Source organism: Molossus molossus, unplaced genomic scaffold (assembly GCF_014108415.1).
Source record: "Molossus molossus isolate mMolMol1 unplaced genomic scaffold, mMolMol1.p scaffold_m16_p_22, whole genome shotgun sequence".
In the NCBI taxonomy this organism is placed as follows: domain Eukaryota; kingdom Metazoa; phylum Chordata; class Mammalia; order Chiroptera; family Molossidae; genus Molossus; species Molossus molossus.
The window spans coordinates 13,372,365-13,400,157 of NW_023425358.1; the positions used below are offsets into that span (position 1 = coordinate 13,372,365).

At 46.4% G+C, this 27,793-nt stretch overlaps 2 protein-coding genes across 3 annotated transcripts; both read right to left on the reverse strand.

Annotated features, from left to right (window-relative positions):
* Positions 1–917: 917 nt before the first annotated feature.
* On the reverse strand, positions 918–17,988 carry LOC118640256 (TIR domain containing adaptor protein). The gene is made up of 6 exons (XM_036277188.1): positions 17,930–17,988; positions 6,518–6,732; positions 5,767–5,889; positions 5,403–5,561; positions 3,480–4,064; positions 918–2,517 (listed from the first exon to the last, which is right to left on the reverse strand). Exons 4-6 carry the CDS (start codon positions 5,467–5,469, stop codon positions 2,498–2,500), a joined length of 672 nt encoding a protein of 223 aa, XP_036133081.1. The 5' UTR covers positions 5,470–5,561; positions 5,767–5,889; positions 6,518–6,732; positions 17,930–17,988; the 3' UTR covers positions 918–2,497.
* Positions 17,989–20,250: 2,262 nt separating this feature from the next.
* Positions 20,251–27,693, reverse strand: FOXRED1 (FAD dependent oxidoreductase domain containing 1). Of its 2 annotated transcripts, none has more exons than XM_036276646.1 (11): positions 27,575–27,693; positions 25,431–25,651; positions 24,599–24,709; positions 24,002–24,120; positions 22,870–22,964; positions 22,508–22,609; positions 22,073–22,149; positions 21,732–21,886; positions 21,479–21,608; positions 21,138–21,242; positions 20,251–20,918 (listed from the first exon to the last, which is right to left on the reverse strand). In XM_036276646.1, the coding sequence occupies exons 1-11, from the start codon at positions 27,657–27,659 to the stop codon at positions 20,664–20,666; spliced, it is 1,455 nt and encodes a 484-aa protein (XP_036132539.1). In that variant the 5' UTR covers positions 27,660–27,693; the 3' UTR covers positions 20,251–20,663. The 2 variants fall into 2 exon arrangements, with proteins under 2 accessions (XP_036132539.1, XP_036132538.1); XM_036276645.1 differs by having other exon boundaries at positions 21,732–21,892.
* Positions 27,694–27,793: the final 100 nt, after the last annotated feature.

A 27,793-nucleotide genomic window follows, 5' to 3' on the forward strand; every position in this document is an offset into this window, starting at 1 on the left:
AAAGCCAACCCAAAGAAAACATCCAGGTGCGTTAAAGACCTACATGCGAAATACTTCCTGAAGAAAATACAGGAGTAAGGAAGGATTTCCTCAATAGGACACAGAAACACAGACTACAAAGTAACAGTAAAAGTTTTTATATTAAAAAATGATAAAAACATCTATTCTTTAAATGATACGATAATAGTATCATTTTTAAAAACTAACAATTTAGAGGTATATACTTAAATATGGAGGAATAAAATAATGCCTGGGATTAGCTTCAAGAAGACTGGGGGGGGGGGGGGTCGTGGTGAGGGAATGAGTAGGGTGATTGTTGATATAAGCTTAGCTCTGAGTTGGTAATTGTTGAAGCTGGGTGTTGGGCATATGGGGAGTCATCAAATTTTCATTAAAAAAGTAAAATGGAAAATAAGATTATTATGATAATAAGGTACCAGTTTCCCACCACCAGATTAGCAAACATTTTAAAATCTGATACTTCTAAGTGTCAGCAAGAACATCAAATGGTGGGAACTCTTACATGCAAAATCTGGAAGAAAATTTGGTATTTTCTACCAAAAGTAAATATGTGTATTCTTTACTACCCAGCTAGTCCTCATCTAGGCTAAATCCTAGAAAATCCTGTTCGTGGAAGCATATATAAAAATGTTCACAGGCTCATTGTTTTTAATAGCAAAAGACTAAAAACAGCCCTGGCCGGTTTGGCTCAGCGGTTAAAGCATAGGCCCGCGGACCAGAGTCCCAGATTCGGTTCCTGCTAAGGGCGTGTACCTGGGTTGCAGTTTGTCCCAGGACCCCAGTTGGGGTCGTGTAGGTGGCAACCGGTCAATGTGTCTCTCTCGCATCTATGTTTCTCTCTCTCTTCCTCCCTTTTTCCCTCCAGTTCTATCTGAAGACAAATGCAAAAATGTCCTTGGGTGAGGATTAAAAAAAAACAAAACAAAAAAACTAGAAACAACCAAATGTCCATTTGTAAAAGAGTGTGTAACTAATAGTGGTATGTTTACATAATGGACTGAAAGAGAACTCACTGCCGTTACATGCCTCAACATGGATAAATCTTACAAACATGAGAAACAAATGGAATTTGCAGAATACAACATCATCATACTAAAGTATAAAACCATGTAAAAGTAAACATGTCAGGAATGCCTACATATGTAATAAATTTCTAAACAAAGACTAAGAATGATAAAGTTCAGAATAGTGGTTACTTCTGGTGGGAGAAGGGAGGAAAATAATTAAGGGCACAAAGGCAAAACCTAGGGATTGTAATATTTTGCTTCTTAAGCTGGTGGAAGATACATGAGTACATTAGAGTATGCTTTAGTCCTTTTGCATGTAATAAAATAATTCATAGTTAAAAACATAAAATTATTTCACAATATAATTGACTCATACACTTGAGACTAACATAATGTTATATGACAATTGTATCTCAGTTACAAAAATATATATATGTATACATGTATAAATATTTTTCAGTAAAAGGAGGGGGAATTGATAAAAGAGGCACAGAAGTACACATTGGGAGAACAAGAAGTTCATTTCAGTTCAACCAACTTTTATTGAGAACAGATGAATGAAACCTTGAGTGTCCTAAAAGGTACACAGTCATCTGCCAGAAGAAAAATGCTGGTTTCTCTCGGTGCAGAGATGAAGAAGCTATTGCAAAGCATGAGCTCTAGCCAGACCCCCGACGAGGCCTCCATCTGTCAAAGCACCCATGAGCGGGCTTTTGATCCAGGTAAAAGGTCTGAGCTTTCCTTCTCTTCACCCCACCTGCTCCCTGTCCTCTCCGGTCTATTCAGAATGGTTTCTAGGTTTGAGTCTTGAATGACATGCACGCAGTAAAAATAAATACAGGACAGTGCAGAGCACATTTTTCTTGTAGCTTCCTGAAGTGAGTGAAGGAAAAGGGAGTGGCAGCCCTGTGAGACACACCTGATACCTGTGGCTTTCTCGTAACATCTGTTCCAGTTTTCCCAGGCAGCTGGAAAAACCATCCATGCTGAGACATGCACTCTAGGCGTCCAGCTGATTCATCAGGTGGGTCACCTGTTCAGGAGGAATGCATCTTGACACCAGTGCCCAGTCCCAGGGGAAGAAGACATAGGGATGTGCCAGATTCATGTCCAATAAGGAGGAGGAGAAACGTTCGTGTTCATCTGATATCAGCACCTCCTACCACCTCCAGTTTCTGGCTTCCCCATGGCCTTCCTGGGGAGTCCCCAGCTTCTTCATGGCCTTCCTGGGGGAGTCCCCAACTTCCCTAGGGCCTTCTAGGGGAGTCCCCATCTTCTCCAGGGCCTTCCTGAGGAGCCCAAAATAATAGAAGCCTGCTGGGCAATCTGATCCCAGGGTCACATACAAAGTGCTACGAACTCTGGCTCCTTAGGTCTCGTCACATCTGCTGGATCCAAGGCCTTGAGCTCTCTAGCTTGGTTTCCAGCCTTGTGCCAGCTTTGTGGATCCCATGGTGATATGAGAAATGTCAGCTGAGGGTCTGTAGATCTGCAAGAGACCAAACAGAATCACAGGGCTTGTCACTCTCCCCAAATCCAGCATCTCTGTTTCCCCCAACAGGTCTCCACCTCTTCTAACATTTTTTTCCAAATGTGTTTTTATTGATTTTTGTTTTAGAGAGAGAGGAAGGCAGAGAGAAACATTGACATGAGAAAGAAACACTGATCAGTCAGTTGCCTCCTGAATGCACTGAGCGGGACTGAACTCGCAACCTGGGCATGTGCCCGGACCAGAAAGCAAACTGGCAACATTTTGGTGCAAAGGACGATGCTCAACCAACTGCTCCACACAAGCCAGGTGTGGCTATTTTACTTCTAAAACCACTATAATATAATGTCCTCCCCTGGATAGGCTTATTGAAGGCATTTTTTCCCCATTATTTTACACCGTCTTGCCTTATTTACTTTTTTTTTTTTCCTTTATTGATTTCAGAGAGAGAGGAAGGGAGAGGGAGAGATAGAAACACCGATGAGAGAGAACATCAACTGGCCGCCTCCTGCATGCCCCCCACTGGGATCCAGCCCACAACCTGGGCCTGTGCCCTGACTGGGAATCGAACCAGAGACCACTTGGTGCATGGGTCGACGCTCAACCACTGAGCCACACTGGCCGGATCCGTCTTGCCTTATTAAAGCAGTGTTCCTCCTGGCATTTTCCCAGGTCTTGTGAACATCTCCAACCTCACGTCCATGAGAGAAACTCATACTATGAATACTAATAGTGGTAATAATGGCTAAGATTTATTGAGGACTTGGTGTGTGCCTGTTACCAGTACTTTCCATGTGCCAGGCCCTGCTCTGAACACTTAGTGTTTTCCCAAGAGGAAACCCAGGCACAGAGGGGTTAAGTAACTGCCTGAGAAACACACAATGCTTCAGAGCCTGCATTTTCAACTACTGGGCTGCAGGGGCCGTGTCCTTCCCTTCCCGTCCCCTCCTGGAAGAGCTTACAGCGAAGGATGGCCTCCTTGACTTGGTGGAAGCCGTGGTCGGGGCCGCGGCCGTCCACGAAGTACATGAAGCGGAGCTCCGGCGGGTAGGCGGACCTGGCCAGGCCTGCGAGCAGGGGGATAATGCGGCCCTCGGCACCAGGGGCCTGGCTCAGGGCCTGCAGCATCTGGTACCTGCACCACGGGTCACGCAGGAAGCCAGGAGTGATGAGCAGGACGCGGCAGTGGCTGCTGTCCAGGGCCCGGCACAGCTCGGACACGATGGCGCCGCCAGGGGACGAGTCACGCAGCTGCAGGAAGCAGCGCAGGCTGGCAGAGCTGCCCTCCAGGTAGGCCACCAGCTCCTGCGCAGCCTCCAGGTCCTCCTCGCTGTGGCACACGCACACGTCGTAGTCCCGGCTCCAGCGGCCACTGCTGCTGCCGGGGGCGCCCTCCTGCGCCGGTGGCAGGGTGGGAGACCCCGGGGAGCTGGGGTCTGGGGGCGGGGGGTGGTCCTGCGAGCACCGTGGTGGAACGTCACTGGGGTGGCTTTCCTGGGACGCTGGCATCTCCTTGGGCTTCTTCGACAGGGCCTGCCTGAGCCAGCCTGCGGAAGAAACTGCTCAGGCCTGCAGAGGTGCGGGGCCAGGAATCGGCCGCCTTGCTGCACTGGCCACTACCGCCTGGTTCTCAGACCTACTGCCTGGCGGCCCTTCTGCACATCCGCAAGACTTGCCCGAAGTTCCACTACGGTAAAGTTTCAGGAAGACACAGGTACTCTGTTTTATGAGTCCTGGGCTGTAATGTGCAGCAAGTGACTGTAGTTAATAATGTTATTACATATTTCAAAGGTGCTAAGAGAATACATTTTAAAAGTTCTCTACACTAGAAAAAATATCGTGTATGTATGGTAACAGGCATTAATTACATTTGTGCTGATCATTTTGCGATATATAAACATAGAATCATGTTGTACACTTAAAAATAAATATAATGTATGTCATTTATACCTCAGTTAAAAAAAAATTAAGCCTTGGTTTAACAACAATATGGAAAAAGAAAGGAGAGGAAGAACTCTGGCAGTTTTACCAGCCTGGCTGGAAAACAGCCTGCCCTGTCCCAGGCCCTGGGAGCCAGATACCCCAACCAGAACTTCTGCTAGAGCTGACTAGTTGGCCATCTTCAAATCTGAGCAGAGCTACGAGAAGCTAGAAGGATCAGTCAGTTCCCACACTCATTTCAGCACTGAAGGGAGGCAGGTCGGGATTAAGGTGGGCCAGCCATCATGGGAGGGAAAGTGGGGAAGGATCGGCATCTGTTTGGCCCCCGAGAAAGCCTAGATTGTTACTGAATGGCTAAACAAAAGCACGGAGGAGAGCCACTGCTCAGAGCCCCCGGAGAGCACAGAGCCTGGTGATGCGGGGCCTACACGTTGTGGAGTCAGGCCGAGTTCTAAGCGTGGACCTGCTGCCTTTCTGTATGACCTTACACAAGTCAGTCTGTCTCCATTTCCTCATCTGTGAAACGGGCTCGTTTCAGTGGTTGTGGAAGATGAACTGGGATAATGCAGTGTCTGGTATATTGTCAGCACTCCGTAATGATTTCAGCTTGGCTCCCCAGTTTCGGATAGGGACAGAAAGTTTGGTGTTCTGGAGATCGATTTGTTTTCTCTCTCTGCTTGGCCCCTTCCTCTGAATGCTCCTGGAAGACTTAGATGGCAAGAGACACAGCGTGAAGCACTCAGTGCCAGGCTAGGAAACTGAGCTGAGCCTGGGGAACCTGCGAGCCAGAAGGAGTCCAGTTTCCAGAGATGCACGCCTCCTCTGCTCATGCCACAAAGCACCCGGGCACCAAATCCACGGTAGGAGGCCCCCCGCCTCGCCACTAGGAATGCCGACTACACTCACAGGAGCAAGAACAGCATTCGGAGTCTGCTTTCACTCACCAGCCATCTTGCCCAAAGGCTTCTTGGACCCGGAGCCAGAAGCTGGGAAGGAGGTGGATGATGCCATAGTGTTAGGCTCCAAACTAACCCCATGAGACCAGGCATTGGTAGAGTGGGAGAAGGGAGGAGACCCAGTCTGGACCTCATAGCACGGCCATCCTGAAAGAGACACAGAGAGAGGATCACAAAAGCTGTACTTACCTTACTCGCAGCCCCGGGGGTAGGCTGCAAAGTTCTTTCTCCCCTAATGCCCGACAGGGGCTCACTCTCTAAATGGGTCCTCCACTCTTCCTGGGAGAGAGAGCACTGTGACTGGGGCTGGTTTCTAGGTAAACCCAAATCTGTGTGATGTGGTCACACTTACAGAGTATGAGTTCAGCATGACCAGGAGAACGACTGCCCTCTGCTCCGCCTGGCCTGGAGTGCATTCGGGATCTGGGGAAGGGCGGCTGGCAGGCGGCTCTTACAGGGACTTCCCGTGTAAATGCTGAAATGGGAGAAGGACAGTTGCTATTTGGACAAGTAATTTTGTATCCAGGTAGACAGATGCTGAGCAGAAGAGAGAGAACAGATATAAGAAACCTTGGGAAACTTTTCCTCTATGTCAGCCTTCCCCTGAATAATTCCCTCCATCCACCCATCCCTCCTCCCTCCCTCCCTCAGCTGTCAGCTCAGGGAAACGGTACCACACAGTGGTGAAGAAGGCAGCCCCTGCAGGCCCAGTGCCTGGTTCTCGCCTCTTCTGAGCTGTGGCCTTTGGCAGGCTACTTAACCTTGCTAAGCTTTAGCTCCCCCACCTGTGAAACGGCAATCATACCAGAACCTGCTTCCCAGCATTACTGTGACGATTACATGAGATAATTTATGTAAAGTACTAATGGTATATGACATACAATGCTCAGAAAATAGTGTGGGATGTATATTTAAAATCATCTAGATATTGGAGGGATATATTATGTTCATGGTTGAGAAGACTCAATAGTGTCATCAATTTTCCCCAAACGAATCTTTAGATCAGTGCTATCCCATATTCCAGAGGGTTTTGGCTTTGGGAGTGGGAAGGGGTCGTCAGACTCCTTCTAAATTTATATGTAAATGTGAAGGGCCAGGAATACCTTAGGTGGGCGACGTGCCACGTTCTCTTCCCACTGCAATGCCCAAGATGTCCCTGATGGTAGAGGTTTTCTTCGACGTAGGTCTCTGGGAGGACATCCCGTGGAGCAGGGGCTGCTCTGGTCCAAGACAGAGCCAGAGATGAAGGGCTGGTGGAGGGCTCGGCTCCAGCTGTGGAGCAACAGGAAGAGGATTGCTTCCTCACTCTTTGCTGAATCTGCAAAGGTCAAAACAAAACCCTGGGAACTTACATAGGAGCAACTCGTATTATTAGACACACTGAAATCACAAGTTTCAAAATGTAAAGAATGTCATTCTTGTTGGACAAGAATGCTTCATCCATTGTTAAATGCTAAACACCTCTAGGTAAAGCTGATGAATGTAAGATAAGAGGTACTGTTGTTGTTTTTAATCCTCACCCGAGGACATTTTTCCATTTTTTTGTTCAGATAGATTGGGAAGGAGAGAGAGAGAGAGAGAAACATCGAAGTGAAAGGGACATCGAGTGGTTGCCACCCGCACAACCCAACCAGGAACGGGAACAGACTGCAACCGAGGTACGTGCCTCGGGAACCGAACCTGGGTCTCTCTGGACCAAAGGCCAACACTCTAACCGCTGAGCCAAACCGGCCAGGACGAGGTACTGTTGATTCATGAAAATATATCAAAGTTAAAAAAGAAAGAACTTCCACTGCAGCAGCAAGGGGGGCAGAAAGAGTTAGAAGGGGTGCAGGAATCAGAGCTACACTTGAAAGAGAAAAGCAGTTAGCTGCTAAGCCAGCCAAAAGGACACAAACAGGTAAACATTAGTATATGTATGTGTTTCTTTTCCTGATTAATATTCTCTGGATTTCAGACGGCCTAAGGGCTGGGTCAATGGTAAGACAGTGCCTAATAACCACTACCTGGTTTTGAAATCCTTTTCCTGGTCAGAGGTTACTACCTGTCGACATCTTCATTTCAACCATGTAAGATATCCTTTTCCCCCAGTAGTAAATATACTGTCACTTGGTTTTAATAGTATTCAAATACTTTTTCAATTTTGTTTTTCATTTTAAATTTGTTATTTAGCCTTCAAACTGGAGAATCATGTGATATTTTAATGATAGCCTAAAGATTAAAAATTAACATAATACTTTACCCAACAGATGTAGATTTGAAAGTTTCAGTTTCTCATTTTATATAACGACTTGCCCTTCTGGCAATATGTGCTGATTCGAGGGTAACTGTCCTTTTTCATTGCTTGGTTAAGAAACAATCCAGTTGCCCAACGGCATATGCCACTGGAAGTGGGTGTGACTAACGTCGTGGAAAAGTTTAAACACAGGAAATAATACCATCTTTTTTTTTTTTATCCTCACCTGAGGACATTTTTCCATTTTTTGTTCAGTTAGAGTGGCAGGGAGACAGAGAAAGAGAGAGAGAGAAACATCGATGTGAAAGGGACACACCAAGTAGCTGCCACCCGCACGACCAACCGGGGCCAGGGACAAACTGCAACCAAGGTACATGCTCTTAGCAGGAACCGAACCCGGATCTCTGGAGCGCAGGCCGACGCTCTAACCGCTGAGCCAAACCGGCCAGGGCTATAATACCATCTTTGACAGAGGATAATTGAACAACATAGTAGATATGTTCCTTTAGTCATACGTGTCTACCTCCTGGAACCCATGACACCTTTCTTGTTACTTTTCAGTTCTTGTGCAGCTGAGGCTGTGGAGCTATTTATTACACTCAAATATGCTTTAATATTTATGAGATTTAGTAATAGTCATATATTGAGATATAGTTGCCAAGCAGATAAGAAGATATTTTATGTCCAGCCCATGTGGCTCAGTGGTTGAGTGTCAACCCATGCACCAAGAGGTCACCAGTTTGATTCCTGGTCAGAACACATGCCCAGATTGTGGGCCTGATCCCCAGTGGGGGGCATGCAGGAGGCGGCCAATCAATATTCTCTCTCATTGATGTTTCTCTCTCTCACTCCCTCTCACTTCCTCTCTCTATAAAATCAATAAAGGAAAAAAAAAATTTTTAAAGAAGATATTTTATTCACCCAACATAGGGGCACCAAAATATATAAAGCAAATCTTGATAGACATAAAGGGAGAGATTGACAGTAATACAATCATAGTAGAGGATTTTAACACCCCAATTGACATAATGGATAGATCTTCCAGACAGAAAATCAATAAGGAAACAGAGGCCTTAAATGACACAAACGTGCTGTAAGAGGCCTTTGTTCCTTTGGTGAGCCCTTCCCTGGGGTGGCTGACAGCCCCAATGTCTGGGACTCCAGCAACCTGGTTCACACTGGTAGCCCCGCCCTGGTGATTCCCTGAGGCCCCGCCCCACCCAACTTTCAGACCCACCCAAGCTGTTGCCAGTTGCTTAACCATAAGATTGGCCTGTCTTGGATCCTGCTTCAGGTTTTCCTAAATTCTTTCAAACGAGCAGCATCTGGTCTCAGCTAGCGCATATCTCCCATTAGGTAATACATAGAAACAAACACAGGGAGGCAGCCAAAATGAGGAGACAAAGAAACAGGTCCCAAATGAAAGAACAGAAAAAATCTCCAGGAAAAGAACTAAGCGAAATGGAGATAAGCAACTTAACAGATGCTGAGTTCAAAATACTCTTATAAAGATGCTCAATGAAGTTAGTGAGAACCTCAGTGAACTTAGTGAGGGCCTCAAGAGCATAAAAAAGGACCAGTCAGACATGAAGGAGGCACTAACTGAAATAAAGAATAATTTACACAGATGCAGTAGTAGAGTAGGTAAAGCCAAGAAGCAAACGATCAATTTGGAATATAAGGAAGCAAAAAACACCCAATCAGAACAGCAAAAAGAAAAAGGAATCCAAAAAATGAGGATAATGTAAGGAGCCTCTGGGACAACTTAAAGTATGCCAACATTCACATCTTGGGAGTGCCAGAAGGAGAAGAGGGAGAACAAGAAATTGAAAACCTATTTGAAACAATAATGGCAGAAAACTTCTCTGACTTGGTGAAGGAAACAGATATACAAGTCCAGGAAGCACAGAAAGTCCCAAACAAGATGAACCCCGAGAGGCCCACACCAAGACACATCATCACCAAATGCAAAAAGTTCAAGACAAAGAGAGAATCTTAAAAGCAGCAAGAGAAAAGCACGTTAGTTACCTACAAGGGAGTTCCCATAAGGCTGTCAGCTGATTTCTCAAAAGAAACTTTGCAGGCCAGAAGGAAGTGGCAAGAAATATTCAGAGTGATGAAAAGCAAGAACCTACAGCCAAGATTACTCTATCCTGCAAAACTGTCATTTAGAATCGATAGCCATATAAAGAGTTTCCCAGACAAGAAAAAGTTAAAGGAGTTCATCACCACCAAACCATTATTATATAAAACGTTGAAGGGTCTTTTTGAAGAAAAAAGATAAAATATACGAACAAACAAAATGGCAATGAATACATATCTACCGACAATGGAATCTACAAACAAAATAAACAGGCAGAACAGAAACATTCTCATAGATACAGAGAACATTTTGTTGGTTGCAAGATGGAAGCGGGGTTGGTGGAATGGGTGAAAAAGGTGAAGGGATTAAGAAGAACAAATTGGTTGCTAGACTAACAAACCTCAAAGGGAAGGGGGGCTTAGGGGGTTGGAAGAAATAAACCAAAGAACTTAAATGCATAACCAATGGACACAGACAATAGTGTGGGAAAAGGCAGGAGGGGGGTGGGAGTGGGGAGGGAGGGGGTCAATGGGGGGAAAATGAGGAACATCTGTAATACATTCAACAATAAAGATTAAAAAAAAAGATACCTGAGACAAATGAAAATGATAACACAACAACCCCAAATCTATGGGACACAGCTAAAGCAATCCTAAGAAGGAAATCCATATCAATACAGACATACTTAAAGAAACAAAAAAAATCTCAATTTAACTTACATCTAACAGAACTAAAAAAAAAAAAAAAAAAAAATGAAGTTCAAAGTGAATAGAAGGAAAAAAATAATCAAGATCAGAGTGGAAACAAACAAAATAGAGTACAAATTTAAAATACACACACAAAAAATCAATGAAATAGAAAAACAAAATAAAATAAAAGATCAATGAAGCCAAGATAAAGAAGATTAATAAACCTTTAATCAGACTTATCAAAAAAAAAGGAGAAGAAGAGAGAGAGAACTCAAAAAAATAAAATCAGAAATAAAAGAGAAAAAGTAACAACTGACACCACAGAAACACAAAGGATTATATTATATGCCAACATTTGGACAACCTGGAAGAAACAGATAAATTCTTAGAAAGATACCATCTTCAAAGATTGAATCAAGAAGAAACAGAAAATCTGAACAGACTGATTTCAATGAATGATATTGGAGCAGTAATCAAAAAAACTCCCAACAAACAAAAATCCTGGACTAAATTCACAGGTGAATTTTACCAAACATTCCAAGAAGGATTAACACCTATCTTTCTCAAACTATTCCAAAAACTTCTAAAGAAGGGAAGATTCCCAATCTCATTTTACAAGGCGAGCATTATCCTGATTCTAAAACCAGATAGACACTATGAAGAAGGAAAATTATAGGCCAATATCCCTGATGAAAACAGATGTAAAAATCCTCAACAAAATATTACCAAACTGAATTCAGCAATATGTTAAAAAGATCTCCCCTCTCTCTCTTTCCACCCCCATTCCTTTTTCTCTTTAATAATAAAAAATATTTTTTATATCATACACCATGATCAAGTAGGATTTATTCCTGGGATGCAAAGATGGTTCAATATCTGCAAATCAATTAACATAATATACCACATAAACAAAGTGAAGGATAAAATTCATATGATCATATCAATAGATGAAGAAAAAGCATTTGACAAAATCTAGTACCGATTTATGATAAAAACTCTCAGCAAAGTGGGAATAGAGGGAACATACATAAATATAATAAAGGCCATATATGACCCACAGCTAACATATCTCAATGGTGAAAAACTAAAAGGGTTTCCCTTAAGAAGTAGATATGTCCACTTTCACCACTCTTATTCAATATAGCATGGGAAATCCTAGCCACAGCAATCAGACAAGAAAAAGAAACAAAATGCATCCAAATTGGAAAGGAAGAAGTAAAACTCATTATTTGCAGATGACATGATACTATATTGGGGGAACCCTACAGATTCCATGAAAAAAACTACTAAAACTGATAAATGAATTCAATAGAGTAGCAGGATACAAAATATTCAGAAATCGGATGTATTTTTATACAGCAATAATGAACCATCGAAAGAGAAAATAAGAAAACAATCCTATCAAAAAATAAAATATCTAGAAATAAATCTAATCAACGTGATAAAAAAAACTGTACTTGAAAATCATAAGACGGTGAAGAAAGAAACTGAAGAAGATACAAATAAATGCAAGCATATACCAGGCTCATGAGTAGGAAGAATTAACATCATCAAAATGTCCATACTACCCAAAGAAATCAATAGATTCAATGCAAGTCCAATGAGAATGCCAATGGCAATTTTCACAGAACTAGAACAAATAATCCAAAAATTTATATGGAACCACAAAAGACCCCCAATAGCCAGACCAATCTTGAGAAAGAAGAACAAAGTTGCAGGTATCATGCTAGTTGATCTAAAACTATACTTCAAGGCTATAGTAATTAAAACAGCATGGTACTAGCACTGATACACGGATCGATGGAAAATAATAGAAAACCCAGAAATAATCCCAAATCTATATGGTCAAATAATATATGACAATAGAGGCAAGAACATACAATGGGGTAAAGACAATCTATTCAATAAATGGTGCTGGGAAAATTGGACAGATACATGTACAAAAATAAAACTAGATGACATTCTTACATCATACACAAGAATAAATTCAAAAATAGATTCAAGACTTAAATGTAAAACTCAAGAACATAAAACTCCCAGAAGAAAATATAGGCAGTAAAATCTCTGACATTTTCCTTAGCAATATTTTTTTCTGACATATATTTGGGCAAGGGAAACAATAGAAAAAATAAACAAATAGGACTACATCAAACTACAATGTTTTTGCACAGCAAAGAAACCATCAACAAAATGAAAAGACAACCTATTGAATGGGAGAAGATATTCATCAATGATAAGTATGATAAAGGGTTAATATTCAGCCCGGCCAGTGTGGCTCAGTGGTTGAGCATCGATCCATGCACCAAGAGCTCACTGGTTCGATTCCCAGTCAGGGCATATGCCCAGGTTGTGGGCCAAATACCCAGTGGGGGGCATGCCAGAGGCGGCTAATCAATGTTCTCTCTCATCAATGTTTCTATCTCTCTCTCCCTCTCCCTTCCTCTCTCTCTAATATCAATAAAGAAGAAAAAAAGGTTAATATTCAAAATTGATAAAGAACTCAGACAACTCAACACCATAAAACCCCCAAAATCCAATTAAAAAGTAGGCTGAGGACCTAAATAGACACTTCTCCAAAGAGGACATATAGATGGCCAGTAGACATATGGAAAGATGCTCAACATCACTAATCCTCAAAGAAATGCAAATTAAAACCATAATGAGATATCATCTCATACCTGTCACATGGCTATGATCAATACATGAACAAACAAGTATTGGTGAGGATGCAGAGAAAAGAGAACCTTCATGCACTGTTAGTGGGAATGCAGATTGGTGCAACCACTAACAAACAAAATAGAAACAGACTCATAGATGCAGATAACAGACTGATGGCTGCCCAGAAGGGAGAGGGGTGGGGGGACCCGGAGAAAAGGTGAAGGGATTAAGAAGTACTAATTGGGCCTGGCTGGTGTGGCTCAGTGGATTGAGCATTTTCCTATGGACTGAAAAGTCCTGGTTGGATTCCAGGTCAGGGCACATGCCTGGGTTTCAGGACTCGATCCCCAGTAGGGGGCGTGAAGGAGGCAGCCGATCAATGTTTGTCTCACATCAATGTTTCTCTCTCTCTCTAAAAAAAAAATCAATTAAAAAACATATTAAGAAAATAAAGAAGTACTAACTGGTAGTTATAAAATAGTCAAGGATGTAAAGTAAAACCTAGGGAATATAGTCAATAATATTGTAGTGACTATGTATGATGCCAAGTGGATAACTGAAATATTGGGGGGATCACTGGGTAAAGTGTATGATTATCTAACCGTTAGGCTGTGCACCTGAAACTAATACAAAATAATACTGAATATAAACTGTAATTGAAAAATAAAATTTTAAATAATAAAAAAATTCATAAACTAGAATGATATATATCCAAATACCTACTTTGTAGATAATTACAAAGACCTGATAGAAAACTAGTAAAGAGCTGCTTCAGAAAAAACAACAGCATGATAGTTTTGGTGTTTTTTAGAATGTTTTTTGCAATATCATTTATAGAAACTTATTATGTGAGGGAAATAGGAAGTTTCACTGTATAAAATCCAAAGTATTTGAAGTATTATCCGATTTCTACCTAGTCTCCAATATCTATTATAAGGGAATGTACTGAAACCTATGAAGGCAGATAATTAGAATACATGTACCTTTTATATTTCACATTAAATTTCTTTTAAGCTGTAATCACTATCTGTGGTAGTCCCCCAAAGATGTCCACATCCTAATCCTTAGAACCTGTGAATATGCTTCCTTACATGGCAAAAAGGAACTCTGCAGATGTGATTAAGGATCTTAAAATGGGAAGATTAGCCTGGATTATCCAGGTGGTCCCAAAGTAATCACAGGGTCTTGTAAGAGGATGACAGGAAGGTCAGAGTGAAAGGAGATGTCACAACAGAGACAGAGATCAGTGTAATCTTGGACTATGAGCAAGGAATGTGGGGAGCCTTTAGAAACTGGAAAGGGCAAGTACCTGGCTTCTTCCCTAGAGCGTCCAGAAGGAACACAGTCCTGTTGACCCATGTTAGACTTCTAACCATCTCAAAGTGAGACAATAAATGTGTGTTGTATTAAGCCGTTGAGTTCATGGTATCTGTTACAGCAACTATAGGAAACAAATACACTTGTCTTTTATTGTATGTCAGGCTAATAAGTGGAGAAGGCATTGTGTGTGAGTGCTAAAAAGTGGTCTGTTTAATTTTTTTAAAATATGTTTTTATTGATTTTTAAATAGAGAGAAAGGGAGAGAGAGAGATAGAAAACATCGATGAGAAAGAAACACTGATCGGCTGCCTCCTGCATGCCCCCTACTGGGGATCCAGCTGGCAACCCAGGCATCCACCCTGACCAGGAATTGAACCTGTGACCTCTTGGTGCATGGGAGGATGCTCAACCACTGAGCCACACTGGTTGGGCAAAAATGGTCTGTTTAAAGGTTTAATTGTTTGAAAGAGTTTTTTACTTCTTTGATGAATAAATGATCATCTACACATCACCCAATTTTGACTTTAAATTAAGAACACTGGTTTCAATGGCTAAGTTTTCACCTCAAACACTTGCTGAAACACTTGTTGGAGAAAGATTCATTAGGACTTGCAGGACAATGTCACTTCTGAATGTGTGTCAATGCTGAATTCAATTAATAGCTTGATAGACATGATAACCTTGGGCAGCCCCCATGTTCACTCCTGTGAGTGTGGACAGGACCCTTGACTTATAACCAATAGAATATCATATATATATGATATATAAAAGGTTTATATGATATTTAATGACTTATATGATATATAAAAGGTCATTTTAAACTAAAATGATATTAATTAATTTTGCATTTACTTTGCTGTAGATTTCATGTAAATATGCAGGCACTGAATCTAATAAAGGTTGGGTCAGCAGTGAATTTATGGATGGGTACAGTTAACAAATTATGCCAGTTATATACCCTTATACATTAGTCCCCTTTGTGTTTACAAAATGACTACTTTTCATACATATTTTTTAATAGAGGCTTTGGGGGGGGAGATAAAAATACTTAAGGTCTTAAGGAAGAACAAGGCTCAGAACTTCCATTGCCAGAATAATAAAGGCATTACAAAGCAGCAATAATTAAGGCAGCGTGATACTGATGCACAAGGATAGACAGACTAACGGAAGAACAGGGTGTCCAGACACAGATCCACATCTGTGTAGTCTAATTTATGACAACACTGGCAGTGGAAAAAGACAATCTTTTTAATAGAGGGTGCTGGATCAATTTAGGTAGATATCCTTGTGGGGCAAAATAAATCTTGACCCATATCTCACACCATACAAAAAAAAAATTTCAAATGGATAGCAGATATAAATGAGAATAACAATAAAGCTTTTAGAAGAAAATATAGGAGATTATCTTCCTGATTTAAAAATGATTGAGATATAATTGACATACAACATTATGTTAGCTTCAGGTTACAACATAATGATTCAATATACAGGGTGCGGCAAAAGTAGGTTTACAGTTGTTCATATGGAAAATAATACAATAACTAATAAATAATAATACAAGAATAAACTGTGTTTCTCATACTCACAACCTACCTTTGCTCCACCCTGTGTGTGTACATTTGTTGTGAAATGATCATTGCGGTAAGTCTACTTACATTACCATACACAGTTACACAGTTACATTTTTGTTTTCTTGTGATTAGAACTTTCAATACCTACTTTTAAGCAACTTTCAAATATACAAGACAGTATTGTTAACTACAGTCACCATGTTGTACATTATATCCTCATGACATTTATTTTATAACTGGAAGTGTGTACCTTTTGACCCCCCTTCATCCATTTCACAACGGCCCCCTCCCCGCAAAGATTTTTTCAAAGTGGACTTACACTTTGAAAACAACCAATAAATTGAACAACATTAAAATGAAAAACTTCTGTCCATCCAAAGGCATCATGATGAGAGTGAAAAGGCAATACCCTGAGAGAAAAAACATTTTAAAATTACATAGCCAATAAGTGGCTCATATTCAGGATATTTAAGAACTTTTACAAACTAGTGAGAAAAAGAGAAAAGTCTATTAGAAAAATGGGTAGAAGAATTGAACAGACACTTCACAGAAAGGACCTCCAAATAGCCAGCAGACATGAAAATATTCACAAGTCATTAGTCATCAGTGAAATGCAAATTAAAACCTCAATGCAACACTACTACCCACACACTGAGTGAAAAAGCTTCCATGAAAGAGAGACAATATCAAGCACTGGCAAGGATGTGGAGGAAAAGGAACTCACACACTGCAGGGAGAAATGTAAATTGGTACAAGCAGTCTGAAAACTGGCACTTTTTAGAAAGCTGACCCTATACACACCCAGCAATTTCACTGTCGGAACAAACCCAACAGAAGTGCTTACATATGTTCAGCAAAAGACAAACACAGGAATATCTTCGAAGCACTATTTAAAATAACCCCAAACGGAAACAACCCATGTGCATCAACCCAAGTGTCCAGCAGCATGTAGAAACAGATTGTGGTCTATCCACACAGTGTAACATTACACACCAGTGAGAACAAATGAATTACTGTCCAATGCAACATGGGTGAATGTCACACACTGTGTATAAAATGCTGTGCACAAAAAGTCCACAACATATGATTCCATGTATTGAAAGTTCAAAACCAAGTAAACCTATTTTATGAGGTTGGAAGCCAGGATAGTGGTTATGCTTAGGTGGAAGTAGTGGTTGGAAGTGGGTGTATGAGGGCTTCTGGAGAGCTAGCAATATTTTATTTATTCTGGCTGCAGGTCGCACAGGAAATGTTCACTGGGTGAAAAAATGGGTAAGATGTACACTTATGATTTGTGCACTTTAAAAAAGTTTTAAAAACAACTAGATGTGATCTCCTGTGACAGTCATTCCTGACCCTTGATGCTTCCTGGGTGAGCTCCAGAATTTCCTCGCTCTAAGTTTCTAAATCACCGCCTCAGGGTGGGTTGTGATTTCTCATTTACCGGGCTGTCACCAGGAGGAGGAGGAGGGCCGAATCTGTCCTGTTCCATGTTGTCATTCTAGCACTGCTCAGTGCCCAGCCCTTGGTGGATGTTGGTGAAATGAGTCTGGAAGGAATGCCTGGAAGGTCATTACCCTAAGTGAAGCCATGTTCTTGCGGAAACACGGTCACAAAGACCATCGGAAGAGCAGAGGGAGGAGCAGGGAGCAGAGCAGGGAAGGCTGTGGGAGGCAGTGGGAGAAACAGCCCGAGCGGGTCGGCCCTCCTCCCCAGCCCGAGGAGGGCTCCCTGAGACAGCGTCCTTGCGGCAGGACGGTGAGAGCTGCCTTCACCCTGTTTCTGTGCTCCGGTGCCGGGACAGCAGGTAGAGGGGCAGGGGGAGAGGGGGAGGGAGGCGCGGATGGGCAGGTGTGCCCGGGCTGGGCCGCAGGTCCTGCCCGCCCTCCCTTCCCCCCTCCCGGGACCGGGCCCTGCCCCACAGGGCCCCACGTCCCCCACCTGCTCGCGGCACTCACCTGCGCGGGCCGGGCTGCGCTGCCGGCGGGCGGACTGTGTGCTGCCGGGGGCGGTGGGGGCGGTGGGGGCGGTGCGGGCGGTGCGGGCGGTGCGCTGCGGCGGGGGCGCGCGCGGCCTCCCGGCCCGAGGGAAGTGAGGTGCGGATGGGGAACCGCCTCGCCCCCGGAAGCGCCCGGCTGCGCCCCGCCCCCTGCCCTCGGCCCAGCGGCTCCGGAGGTGCGGGCGGGGCCGTGCCCGCAGGTGAGCTCCCGGGCATCCCTGGGGCAGAAACTTTCAAGGGTGCCCCTCCGGGAACACCCGCAGCCTCGTGGAGGAGAGTCCCTCGGGCCCCTCCGCCCAGAGTGCCCTCCCTTTACCCAGCTCTGTTCTCAACGCCCCGCTTCTGGCAAGAGGCATCTTCGTGGCTGGGGCTGGACAACCCTTAACCCTCCCTGCCCAGCTCCGTCCCCAGACGCCCCGCACCGGGTGTTACCGGCTTAGCCCTCGCAGTAGACGGAAGGTCCCCGAGGCCAGGGACGCACCTTCCCGCCCCCCACGGAGCCCAGAGGCCCCGAGGTCCACACTGACCCAGCCGAGCACCGCTGGCGCGAGGGGAAGGAGGCTGGTCCCGGACCCTCGCAGTGCAGTGGTGACACCGACGCAGTGATGAGCACAGTCCTCTCCTAGCCGCCGGGAGAAAGCCCCGTGGGAGACCCGGGGTCTCGCTAATGCCTTAATAAGTCCATCTGTTATCTGGAAGGAGGTACTTGCTTGGGTACCAGCAGGTACCAGCCAGGTGAAGGCCTTTTTCCTGACACATAGATAGGGGTGTCTCTACTGAAGGGTGAGTGCCGACTGGGCACCTGAGGAGGCTCCCTCACAGGGATAGCAGGGGTGTCAGGCCTGACCTGATGGCCCCTACCCCTATGCCCTTGGCAAGTTTCTTCCTGTCTTTCGGCACCAAATTCTGGTGGCTCTTCCTCTTGCCTGGCTCTTCCTCCCCCACCCGTTCCGGGGCCTCTAATGTTACCTCACTGGAGTGCATCTGCCCTCCCCAATCGTCAGTGAGGTCAAGCTCCATCTTTTGCTTCCTTCTCCTCCCCAAAGGCTACTTTGGGGTAGGGCGTTTTACTAGCCCTCTCTACTCCCATTCCCTTCTCCCTCTGAACCGGGGCCCACACCTCAGACCCCGCCGAGGTGCACTTGCTCCTGGTAGGCTCTCCCTGACCTATTTGGGCTGCATTTATACCGCTGACCACCCCTCCTAGGCCCAACCCCTCTCCCCTGGCTTTTCTTCTGCCTCTGGCCACCTCTTCAGCGGCCTCTTCGTTGGTTCATCCCTTAAAGGTGATAAGGGTCCCTCCAGCTTCACCTCTTGGTCCCCTACTCTTCGGCCCTCCTGTGGTGATACCATCCTCTTCCATGGTGTCCACATCTCTACTTCAGCCCAGAGCATCCTGAGGCCACAATAAATTCAGTCTTGCTAGACAACAGGTGTCCTATAGGCACTCTTAGCTCAACATGTCCCAAACCATACCCTTTGTCCCTCACAACTCCTCCCTGGCCTTCCTCATCTCTGAAAGGCATGCCATCCATCCAGTTGTCCAGTGCAGCGATGGGAACCTTGACCCAATTTCTTGTTGCCACTGTAGCCTCTTGGATGGGTGCGCTCTCCGTGGGCCAATGCAGGCCCACTGTTCCTGCTGTGCGACAGCCTTCCATCTGGCCTCCTGCTTTGACAACATCATCTTTTCTCCACAAGGCAGGCAGGCTGATTTTTCTAAAAGGGAAATCTGATCATGTCGCTTCCCTATTGAAAACCCTTTAGTGTCTCCTGCTCACAAAATGAAATGCAAACTCCACAGCCCCTGGCCCTGATGTACCTCTTCTTTCATCCCACGATCTAGCTCGGATAACTCATGATCTAGCTAGTACCTGGAGTCTTGCTAATTCTTTGTATATGGTTTTCCATCAGCCTGGCATCACCCCTTCCCACTCTCCTCCCCACTTCCCCCTGCATTCGCTTTGTTAAGCTGCTCATCTTTTAGGTTTGCTTACTGGTGTGTCTCAAATATGTAACCAGCAGTTGGAGCTGAATAAATACTGAAGAGGAATGAACACATTCTTTCCCTCTACAACTACAGCCCTGCAGGAAGTCGGGAAAGGGAGTCACTAGCCAATAAGGATTTAAGAATACTCCTGGGAGGCGGAGCAGGAGGCTGTGCTCTTCACAGCCCGGCCAAAGGCTAGTGGGCGCTTCAAAAGCAACTGCCGTGGGGTGAAAAGAGGAAGGGACAGAAAACCAGCAGGAAGGAGTTAATCACATTTATTGACTGATAATAAATTTGGGCCAGGCTGCACCAGAATGCTCCCTGCCTAGGCTCTGCAGGGATATGCAAAAAGGGGCAGAGGTGATCTTTCTGAGTTGGTACCAGGAAGGAGCCAATCCTGGGCCATGGTGCTTAAAACCACTGAGATGCTCTGTCCAGCTGGACTGCCTTGGCGGGGAGCATCAGCGTGGGCCAGGGATGACTCCCAGGGTCCTGCTCCCTCCTCTGTCAGCCTGGGTCTCAGGCATAGAACCTCAGAGCCTGCAGTCTGCCCACCTGCCCAGCCACGCAGGGACAGAATCACCTGGATGAGAGGAGGAGAGTGGAGGAGACCTTGGCATGGCTGCAGAGACCTTGAACATGGGCCAGGATTGGAGCCAGCGGTGACAGATGGGGATATGGGGCCAGTGCAGAGCTTACAGGCTCAGAAGATATTATGCTCTTGGACCTTCTCTCCCAAGTAAAAGCGGGTAAAGAGTAAGGGACTCAGGTCGATGGTCTGGAAGTGGCCCTCTAGTACCATCTCGGCCACAGCTCGCCCCACAGCGGGGGCCTGCTGGAGCCCATGGCCACTGAAGCCTGTGGCAAAGTACATGTTGACGACCAGTGGATGGGGGCCCACCACGCCATTCTGGTCAAAGGTGTTGTAGTCGTAATAGCCAGCCCAAGCACTCCGAACCTGCAGGTGCACAAGACATTGGGGTCCTCAGGAAGGCTGCCGATATACCCCTCCCTCACTCCTGGTTAGGCATCAGCACCGTCTACCACTGCTGAGGAGGGTCGGTGGGATGGGTCCTTAGACAGAGTCCTTTGCAGTTGTGAGATTGACAGGAAAAGGCTGAGGACGGGCTTTCCAAGGGAACCAAGATACTCCAATGTCTTGTCTCCTTCTAGTTACCTTCAGACTCTCAAAAGCTGGTACCCTCTGGGCCAAAGGGGGCCACACCTTGTCCTGGAAGAAATCATGGTCCACTTCCAGGTTCCCCGGGTCCGGTTCCTCCTCCTGGGGGTGGGGTGGGGGGACAAGGCTTATATTACCTGGGACACAAGGACAGAGCTAGATCTCACTGACACCTTTATTCAACCCCCTAGGTGGGTGGGGGATGGGGACGAGAGATCTCAATTCAAACCTGGAGGGGGCTGCAACATCAATAATAGCACTGGCCTTCCCAAACAGCCCCACTGACAATGACAACTGGTCTGCCTCCTTCCCAGCACCCACGACCCCACTCAGCTTACCTCAGTGGGGCTACAGCCACCCAAGTAGTTGTTGCCTAATCCTTCCCGGCGGAAGTAGGCGCCACTGGTGTCTGCGACGAATGGCGTCTCCAGGCCTGGTCCCTGGGGGCAGTGCCATGAGTACACATACCTGCGTGACCAGTGAGTTAGGAAGTGGCGGGGACAGCAACTCCCCTCCTCCCACTTGACAACTTTTTATATGGTTTCTTTCCTCTTCTCACCAACCTCCTCAGCTGCCCCGGGGGGGAGTCACCTTTTCCTCGGCTCCACAGGTAGCTTGGTGCCCTGTAGGGTGCCAGGCGGCCCCTTCCCAATACCAGCCAGCTCTGCGATTTGCCCCGACCAGGCCCCTGCTGCATTGATTACTATGGCACACTCCACAGGCTGGTACTCCATGCTGTGGTCCATCTTCACCTGCGGGCACCAGAGGAGAGGGAAGGGGAGCCTGGCCCATACACTGGCCACCGGGAGAGATACATTTCTTCTTGGGCCTTAGTTTACCCACACTGGAAGTGGGTAGAAGACCAAAATGACAGTCGTTAACTTTCGCATCCCTCCACTTTGATAAGGACGAGACTTGGGTTGGGCACTTACATGGACCTCATGGATCCTTTTCAAAGTCACCTCTTCCCCACTTATGGTCTCCATGAGGTTAGATGAAGAGACGAAACCTGCAGGAAAAGGAAAAGGAAATAAGCCCTCGAAGAAGGAGATGGGGACTCCACTGGCTTCCTGAGGGAAGGAAGCCGAAAGCTGGCAGCTTCCCCAGACGCTGAGCAAACAGACAGGGCAACTGGGATGCACTCGGCTCACGCGGGACAGGACGGCGCTGACATCTGCTAGCAGATTTTGAGTCAGGAAGAAGCCTAGCCAGGAGCTGGGGTCAGGATGCCCAGGACCAGCCCCCAGTGGAGAAGTTCCTTCTCCCACCAACCTTCGCTTGGCCTGTGAGTGACGATAAGACACAGTCTAGACCTGCGCCCTGGATGGCAAAAGCGGTAAGCAGTGGGCACGGGGCCTCAGACTCACGTGTCACCTCTCCGTGGCAGAAAAGGACCCCCATGGACTGGACCTTTCGCCGAAGCCCCTGGAGCAGACACCAGGGGTCAAACCAACCTTCACCCTCCAACCCTGTGAGGAAAAAAAAGAGTCAAGAAGAGAGACTAGAACCCTTCTCTCCTATTGTATTTCCCGCACCCCCAACTCTTCTTTGGGCTCATAAGATGACCGACTGCACCAGAGTCAAATCCTGCAGAACAGAGAGCTGGCATGGCCTGGGGAGGCCCTGCTGGCCAGGAGGGAAGCGTTTCTCCTCGACTTGGCTGCAGGGTTTTGAGACTTCCCACCTGAGGTGCACGCAACCCCTGACCCCCTCTGCAAGCAAGCCTCACCGTAAGACCCCAAGGCTACGCCATCTGTGTTTATCCAGGGAAACTTGTTCCGCAGCTGCTCAGGAGACATCAGACACACTTTGGCTCCTTCCTGCCTGAGAGAAACACGTGGCTCTGTGTGTGTGTGTGTGTGTGTGTGTGTTAGAGAGGATGAGTGTGCAGAGAGGGAGCAGTCCAGACCCAACTCCACAAATGGGGATTCTACCTCATTTATGTCCCTTCTCTGCCCCAAACTCCCCCATTTTCTCTCCTTGCTGAATGGGTGGAGAACACGCCCAGGCTCTTCAGCATTTGACCCCTTCTTCCTTTCCAACGCCCTAGTGTCCCTTTGGCTGCACTAAATCCCTTGTCATCCCCTAACTAGGCCATGTCCTTCCACAACAGTGTGAGTCACTCTGTTCCCTGCATGCTGCCTGGGACAGCCTTCCTGCCCACCTCCCAGTCAATCACATCCACTAGCACAACCCCGTCCTCCGGAATCCTGCTGCCCAAAGGCAGCGACACGGTGCTAAAAGAACACTTGTAAGCCAGGCCTCGCGTGAATCTCAGCACCACCACTCACTAGCTCTGGGCCTTCGGTCTCCCCACGTCAAATAGGAATGTCCTGATGACTAAATAGTTATTATCTGTAATGCAGTTAGGACATGAGCTGATGTCACCAGTGAGACTTGGAGAAGTGTTTGTTGAAGACGCCTGCTCTTGCCTGACCATGACTGTTACTTAGGGCAGAGCTGCCACATCTGGCCTGCAGCCTATTTTTGTACATGAGCCATACTCATGTGGGTTTTTTGTTTGTTTGTTTATCACTGATTTTGTCCTTCAATTGAGAGTTGAGTGATTGCAAGAAAGACTGTAAAGTCTACAATACTTATTATCTGGCTCTTACCAGAAATGCCTGCAGATTCCTGGGCCCCTCCCTGGAGATTCCGACGTACTAGGTCTGGCAATTTAGGACCCACCACACAGCACTGAGCACGGGGCACTGAAGTTCTGCCTGTGCCTGCCTTTCCCGGAAGACGGGGTTCCCAGAGAGCAGGACCTGTCTGGTCAGCTCCATCATCCCAGCCGACTCGGTCCAGGGCTTACTGCACGCATGCGGCCGGGGAACTCAGAGGCTGTGCCGGGCACCCACCTCTGCACTTTCACGTTGTTCTCCATGATCGCAGCACCCTTTTCCGAAGCCAGCAAAAGATAACCTGAGGGGTTGAACCGGAGGTCCAGGGGAGGGTCATCGACTACAGCCAGGTAATCCTATGTGCAAAACAAAGCTCCTCAAAGAAGCTGATTTGAAGAAGGGATAGAGAGCCCTGGCTGGTTTGGCTCAGCGGTTAGAGCGTCGGCCCGCAGACCAAAGAATCGTGGGTTCGATTGATTCTGGTCAAGGGCATGTACCTCGGTTGCAGTTCATCCCCAGCCCTGGTCGGGGTCGTGTGGGAGGCCACCAGTCAATGTGTCCCTCTCACATCAATGTTTTTCTCCCTCCCTCCCACTCTATCTAAAGATAAAATAGAAAAATATTCTTGGGTGAGGATTAAAAAAAAAATAAAGAAGGGATGGAGAGATCTAACCAGAGAGAAGCCCTCCTCTAGGCACCACCCCTGGGAAGAAAACCAGGGGCTTTGATCCTTCTTGCCTTTACTGCTCCCGCTCCGTTTCCCCTAGCCAGCTGGCTGCTCCTCTCTCTAGGCTAATGGAGGGGTCACCCGCCCCCAGATTTCATTGCACGTACATTGATGTTCCGTAGGAAGTCGACTGAAAAGAGGGAAAGCTGGATGTTCTCAGGCAACGAAAACTGCTGACGGATCCCGCCCACAGAAAGCCCGGTAGAGGCCCGGGAATACTGTGGGAAAACAAGGAAAGTTGAGGTAGACCAGTACCCTGCTGCACAGGAGCAGAATACGTCATGGGTTCTGTGAGCCACGTACCTACAGTTAAAGGGGAGTTCCGCCTGCAGGTTTATAATCTAAGAGGAGCTGATGTGGATAAACCCACATGCAAGTCACCCAGCGGCCCAGAGAGGACAAGTTATTAAAGTCGTCATTAGCAGATGTGCAGAGCACAGAGTCAGTCATCAAGAAAGGGCTGGGCACAGTTGTACAAAATGGCAGTGGCCCAGAAGTCCAAGGGCAGGAGATTAACGTTTGATCTACTAACTGGAGAACAGAGGGATATGGCCACAGTAGCAAGATTCATGGCTTGCCGGCAGTGGTAACAGGTACAGCTCGGTGCAGAACCTTAGAAATCATGGAACCTAAAAGGGGGTTGTGATAGCTGTTTGTTTAATTATAACTTGCATGCAGGCTCTCTTGGCCAGACCTGTGAGATCTCAAAAGATCCAACATTGTGAAATTTGTTTTCAAAAGCAAAAACCTTATCACCAAGGTCCCTAGTTTGAGGAAGGAAGAACCTGGGACTATTTCTCAACAAGGTCCAAAGTACAGTCCCTGTCCTGTGGAATTCCAAAGATTGAGATTCCCACCCCCCCTTCCCATGTCCCTAGAGACCTTAGTAAAATCCAAGTCCAAGCCCCACTCATGACTCTGTTCTACCCCCGACCTCACCGTGTGGTCCCGTTCCACCACCAGCACGTGAATGGCACCTCGTTGCTTCTCCAACCTCTTCAGCCAATAGGCCACGGATAGGCCAAGCACCCCACCCCCCACAATCACCACATCCGAGTGTTCAGGGGGCAGGTGGCTGGTGTCATACAGTGGATTCCAGGCCCCTCCAGGAAGAACTGACTGGATCTTCTTCTTAATTTCTGACACCTTTCCAGCCCAGTCTGTGGGACGCAGTTATGGTCAAAGAAGAATATACATTTCCTTTTCAGGTGGTAGGGGGTTAGGGAATGGGCACAGGAAAAGGTGGGTTAAATTGATACTGAGTTGTCAGTCCACACTGTCATTCCCTTTCATAAGGTCAACTTGCACCCAGCAGTATTCCATAGCTTTGCTATATGGTCTGCATGCCATTAGTCTCTCTTCCTTTTCATGCATCATGCCCAGCACAACACTTACCTCCCTAAAATGAACACTCCATACTCTCTCCCTAGGAAAGGTGACTTACACATATTCTCCTATACAGACCTATTTCTTTTGTGAGCCCCAGGCTCATATACTCAACAGCATTACTGTATTGTCATCTCCACTTGGATGTCCCCGGCTTCTGGACCAAGATGTCCCAGCACACTTCGAGCTGCAGCAACCTCTGAAACACGGCACCTCTGAGTGGCACCTTACCCTGGATATCTGTCATCACCAGCAAACTTACGTTCATGTCCTCTTATCAAATTCTGATGACTATGCCTCCTAAATATCTTCCCAATCTGTCCCCTTTTTTCTATCTCTGCCACCACTGCCCTAGACTGAACCACCATAATCTCTCACCTAGATTCATGCAAAAGCCTCCTGTTCCTACTAATTCCCCTCTTGCCATCTCCCCTGGCCCCAAATTCTTTTCTATAATGTACCTTGAATCTTTTATAAACACCAATTTCATCACAACCTCTTGCTTAAAACCTTCAAAGGCTTTCCATTACTCTAAGGATAAAAGTCCAAAATCCATAAACATGGCCCAGGAGACAATGCACGATCTGGCTCCTGTTCACCTTGTCCTTCTTCCTACACTCCAGCCCCAGCCCCTTTGTTTCCATGATAGTGCCTTATTTCCTCCCATCACAGGGACTCTACACAGGTGTTCTTTCTGCTTTAAAACCCTGGGTCCACTTCTTTGCCTAGTGAACTCTGCTTTCTTCAGATCTCAGCTCAGTGACCATTTTCTTAGGGAAGCCTTTTCTGACGCTCCAGACTATGTCAAAGTCTCCAGTCACACTATCTCACAGCTCTGTGAACCTCTTTTGCAGCACGCAACACATTTGCAATTTTGACTTTATTTGTGATTGCTTCATATTGTACTATGTTTACCTTCTTCACCACTGAATCTCCAGCCTAGCAGAGTACCTGGCACATCCTAAGTGCTCAATAAATATCTTGAATAAATGAATCCTCTGTCATTAACACCTAACTCACAAATCTCCAAGTCTTCCCACTGTTTCCAATACAAAGTTCAGCAGCATTACAATCTTTCTTTGATCAATGGTCTTACCTTACCTTTCCACACATTTCATACTACTACTCAAACTTTTTAGATGACTTTGGCTAGTTAGTTCTTTGCACAAGGACAATACTTTTCTCCTCCGAACCCTTGCTCAGTTTTTCAGAACCTGGAACACACACCTTCCTGGAGCCAGTAAACATCCTTCAAAGCTAATCTCAGTTGCCACTTGCTCCACGTGCTGCTACAATGACACTAGCTTGGGGACTATCCAGTCTTGAACTGGCCTAGAAAGCCTTCCCTCTCCAGCTTCATTTCAGGCACCTCCAGGACACATACTGAATTCTCTCCTTTTCTACTCCACCACACGAGGCACAGCATGCTGCACGCGAGCCGGACTTCACGCACATTCGTGCAGCCAATGAATCGGCCCGGTCTGTTATTCTGCTGGTGAGCTGAGGCATAGAGTGCTCTACGATTTGTCACCTGAGAAAGGCAACCTAGGCATCCATACACCTGTCTGGGCTTCACAAGCTCCAGGGGCAAGCTTACGCACTTCTCCCAGCTGACCCACTGTCAGCGTGGGTCGGGACCCAAGTCCTGAAGGTTACACAGCCAGAACCACGATACCCTCCGGTGCCCTCAACTTTACCCAGAGTCGAGCCTCCACTGCGTGTGCTTAGCGCCCGGCCCAAGTGGCCTCGGGCTGCGCAGAGCCGCACCGCCCCTCGAAACATGCTCAACCTGGACGCGGTCTCTGAACGCGACTCCTTAAACCTGGCACCGCCTGCAGGCCCCACTCAGCGCCTCCAGCCATTCAGACGAGCGTACCCATTGGCCAGCGGCCCCTCTGGGCCCCGCCTCTCCGCGC

Excerpts from the sequence above, each read along its gene's own strand:
- LOC118640256 (XM_036277188.1), bottom strand. The coding sequence starts at position 5,469 with ATGGCATCATCCACCTCCTTCCCAGCTTCTGGCTCCGGGTCCAAGAAG. Across the intron at positions 4,065-5,402 it reads GCCTTTGGGCAAGATGGCTG|GCTGGCTCAGGCAGGCCCTG; the intron begins GTGAGTGAAAGC and ends TTTCTTCCGCAG. Across the intron at positions 2,518-3,479 it reads CAAGGAGGCCATCCTTCGCT|ATCTACAGACCCTCAGCTGA; the intron begins GTAAGCTCTTCC and ends GGTCTCTTGCAG.
- FOXRED1 (XM_036276645.1), bottom strand. The coding sequence starts at position 27,659 with ATGTTTCGAGGGGCGGTGCGGCTCTGCGCAGCCCGAGGCCACTTGGGC. Across the intron at positions 25,652-27,574 it reads CAGTGGAGGCTCGACTCTGG|ACTGGGCTGGAAAGGTGTCA; the intron begins GTAAAGTTGAGG and ends TGCGTCCCACAG. Across the intron at positions 22,610-22,869 it reads CGTAGCCTTGGGGTCTTACG|GGTTGGAGGGTGAAGGTTGG; the intron begins GTGAGGCTTGCT and ends TTTTCCTCACAG.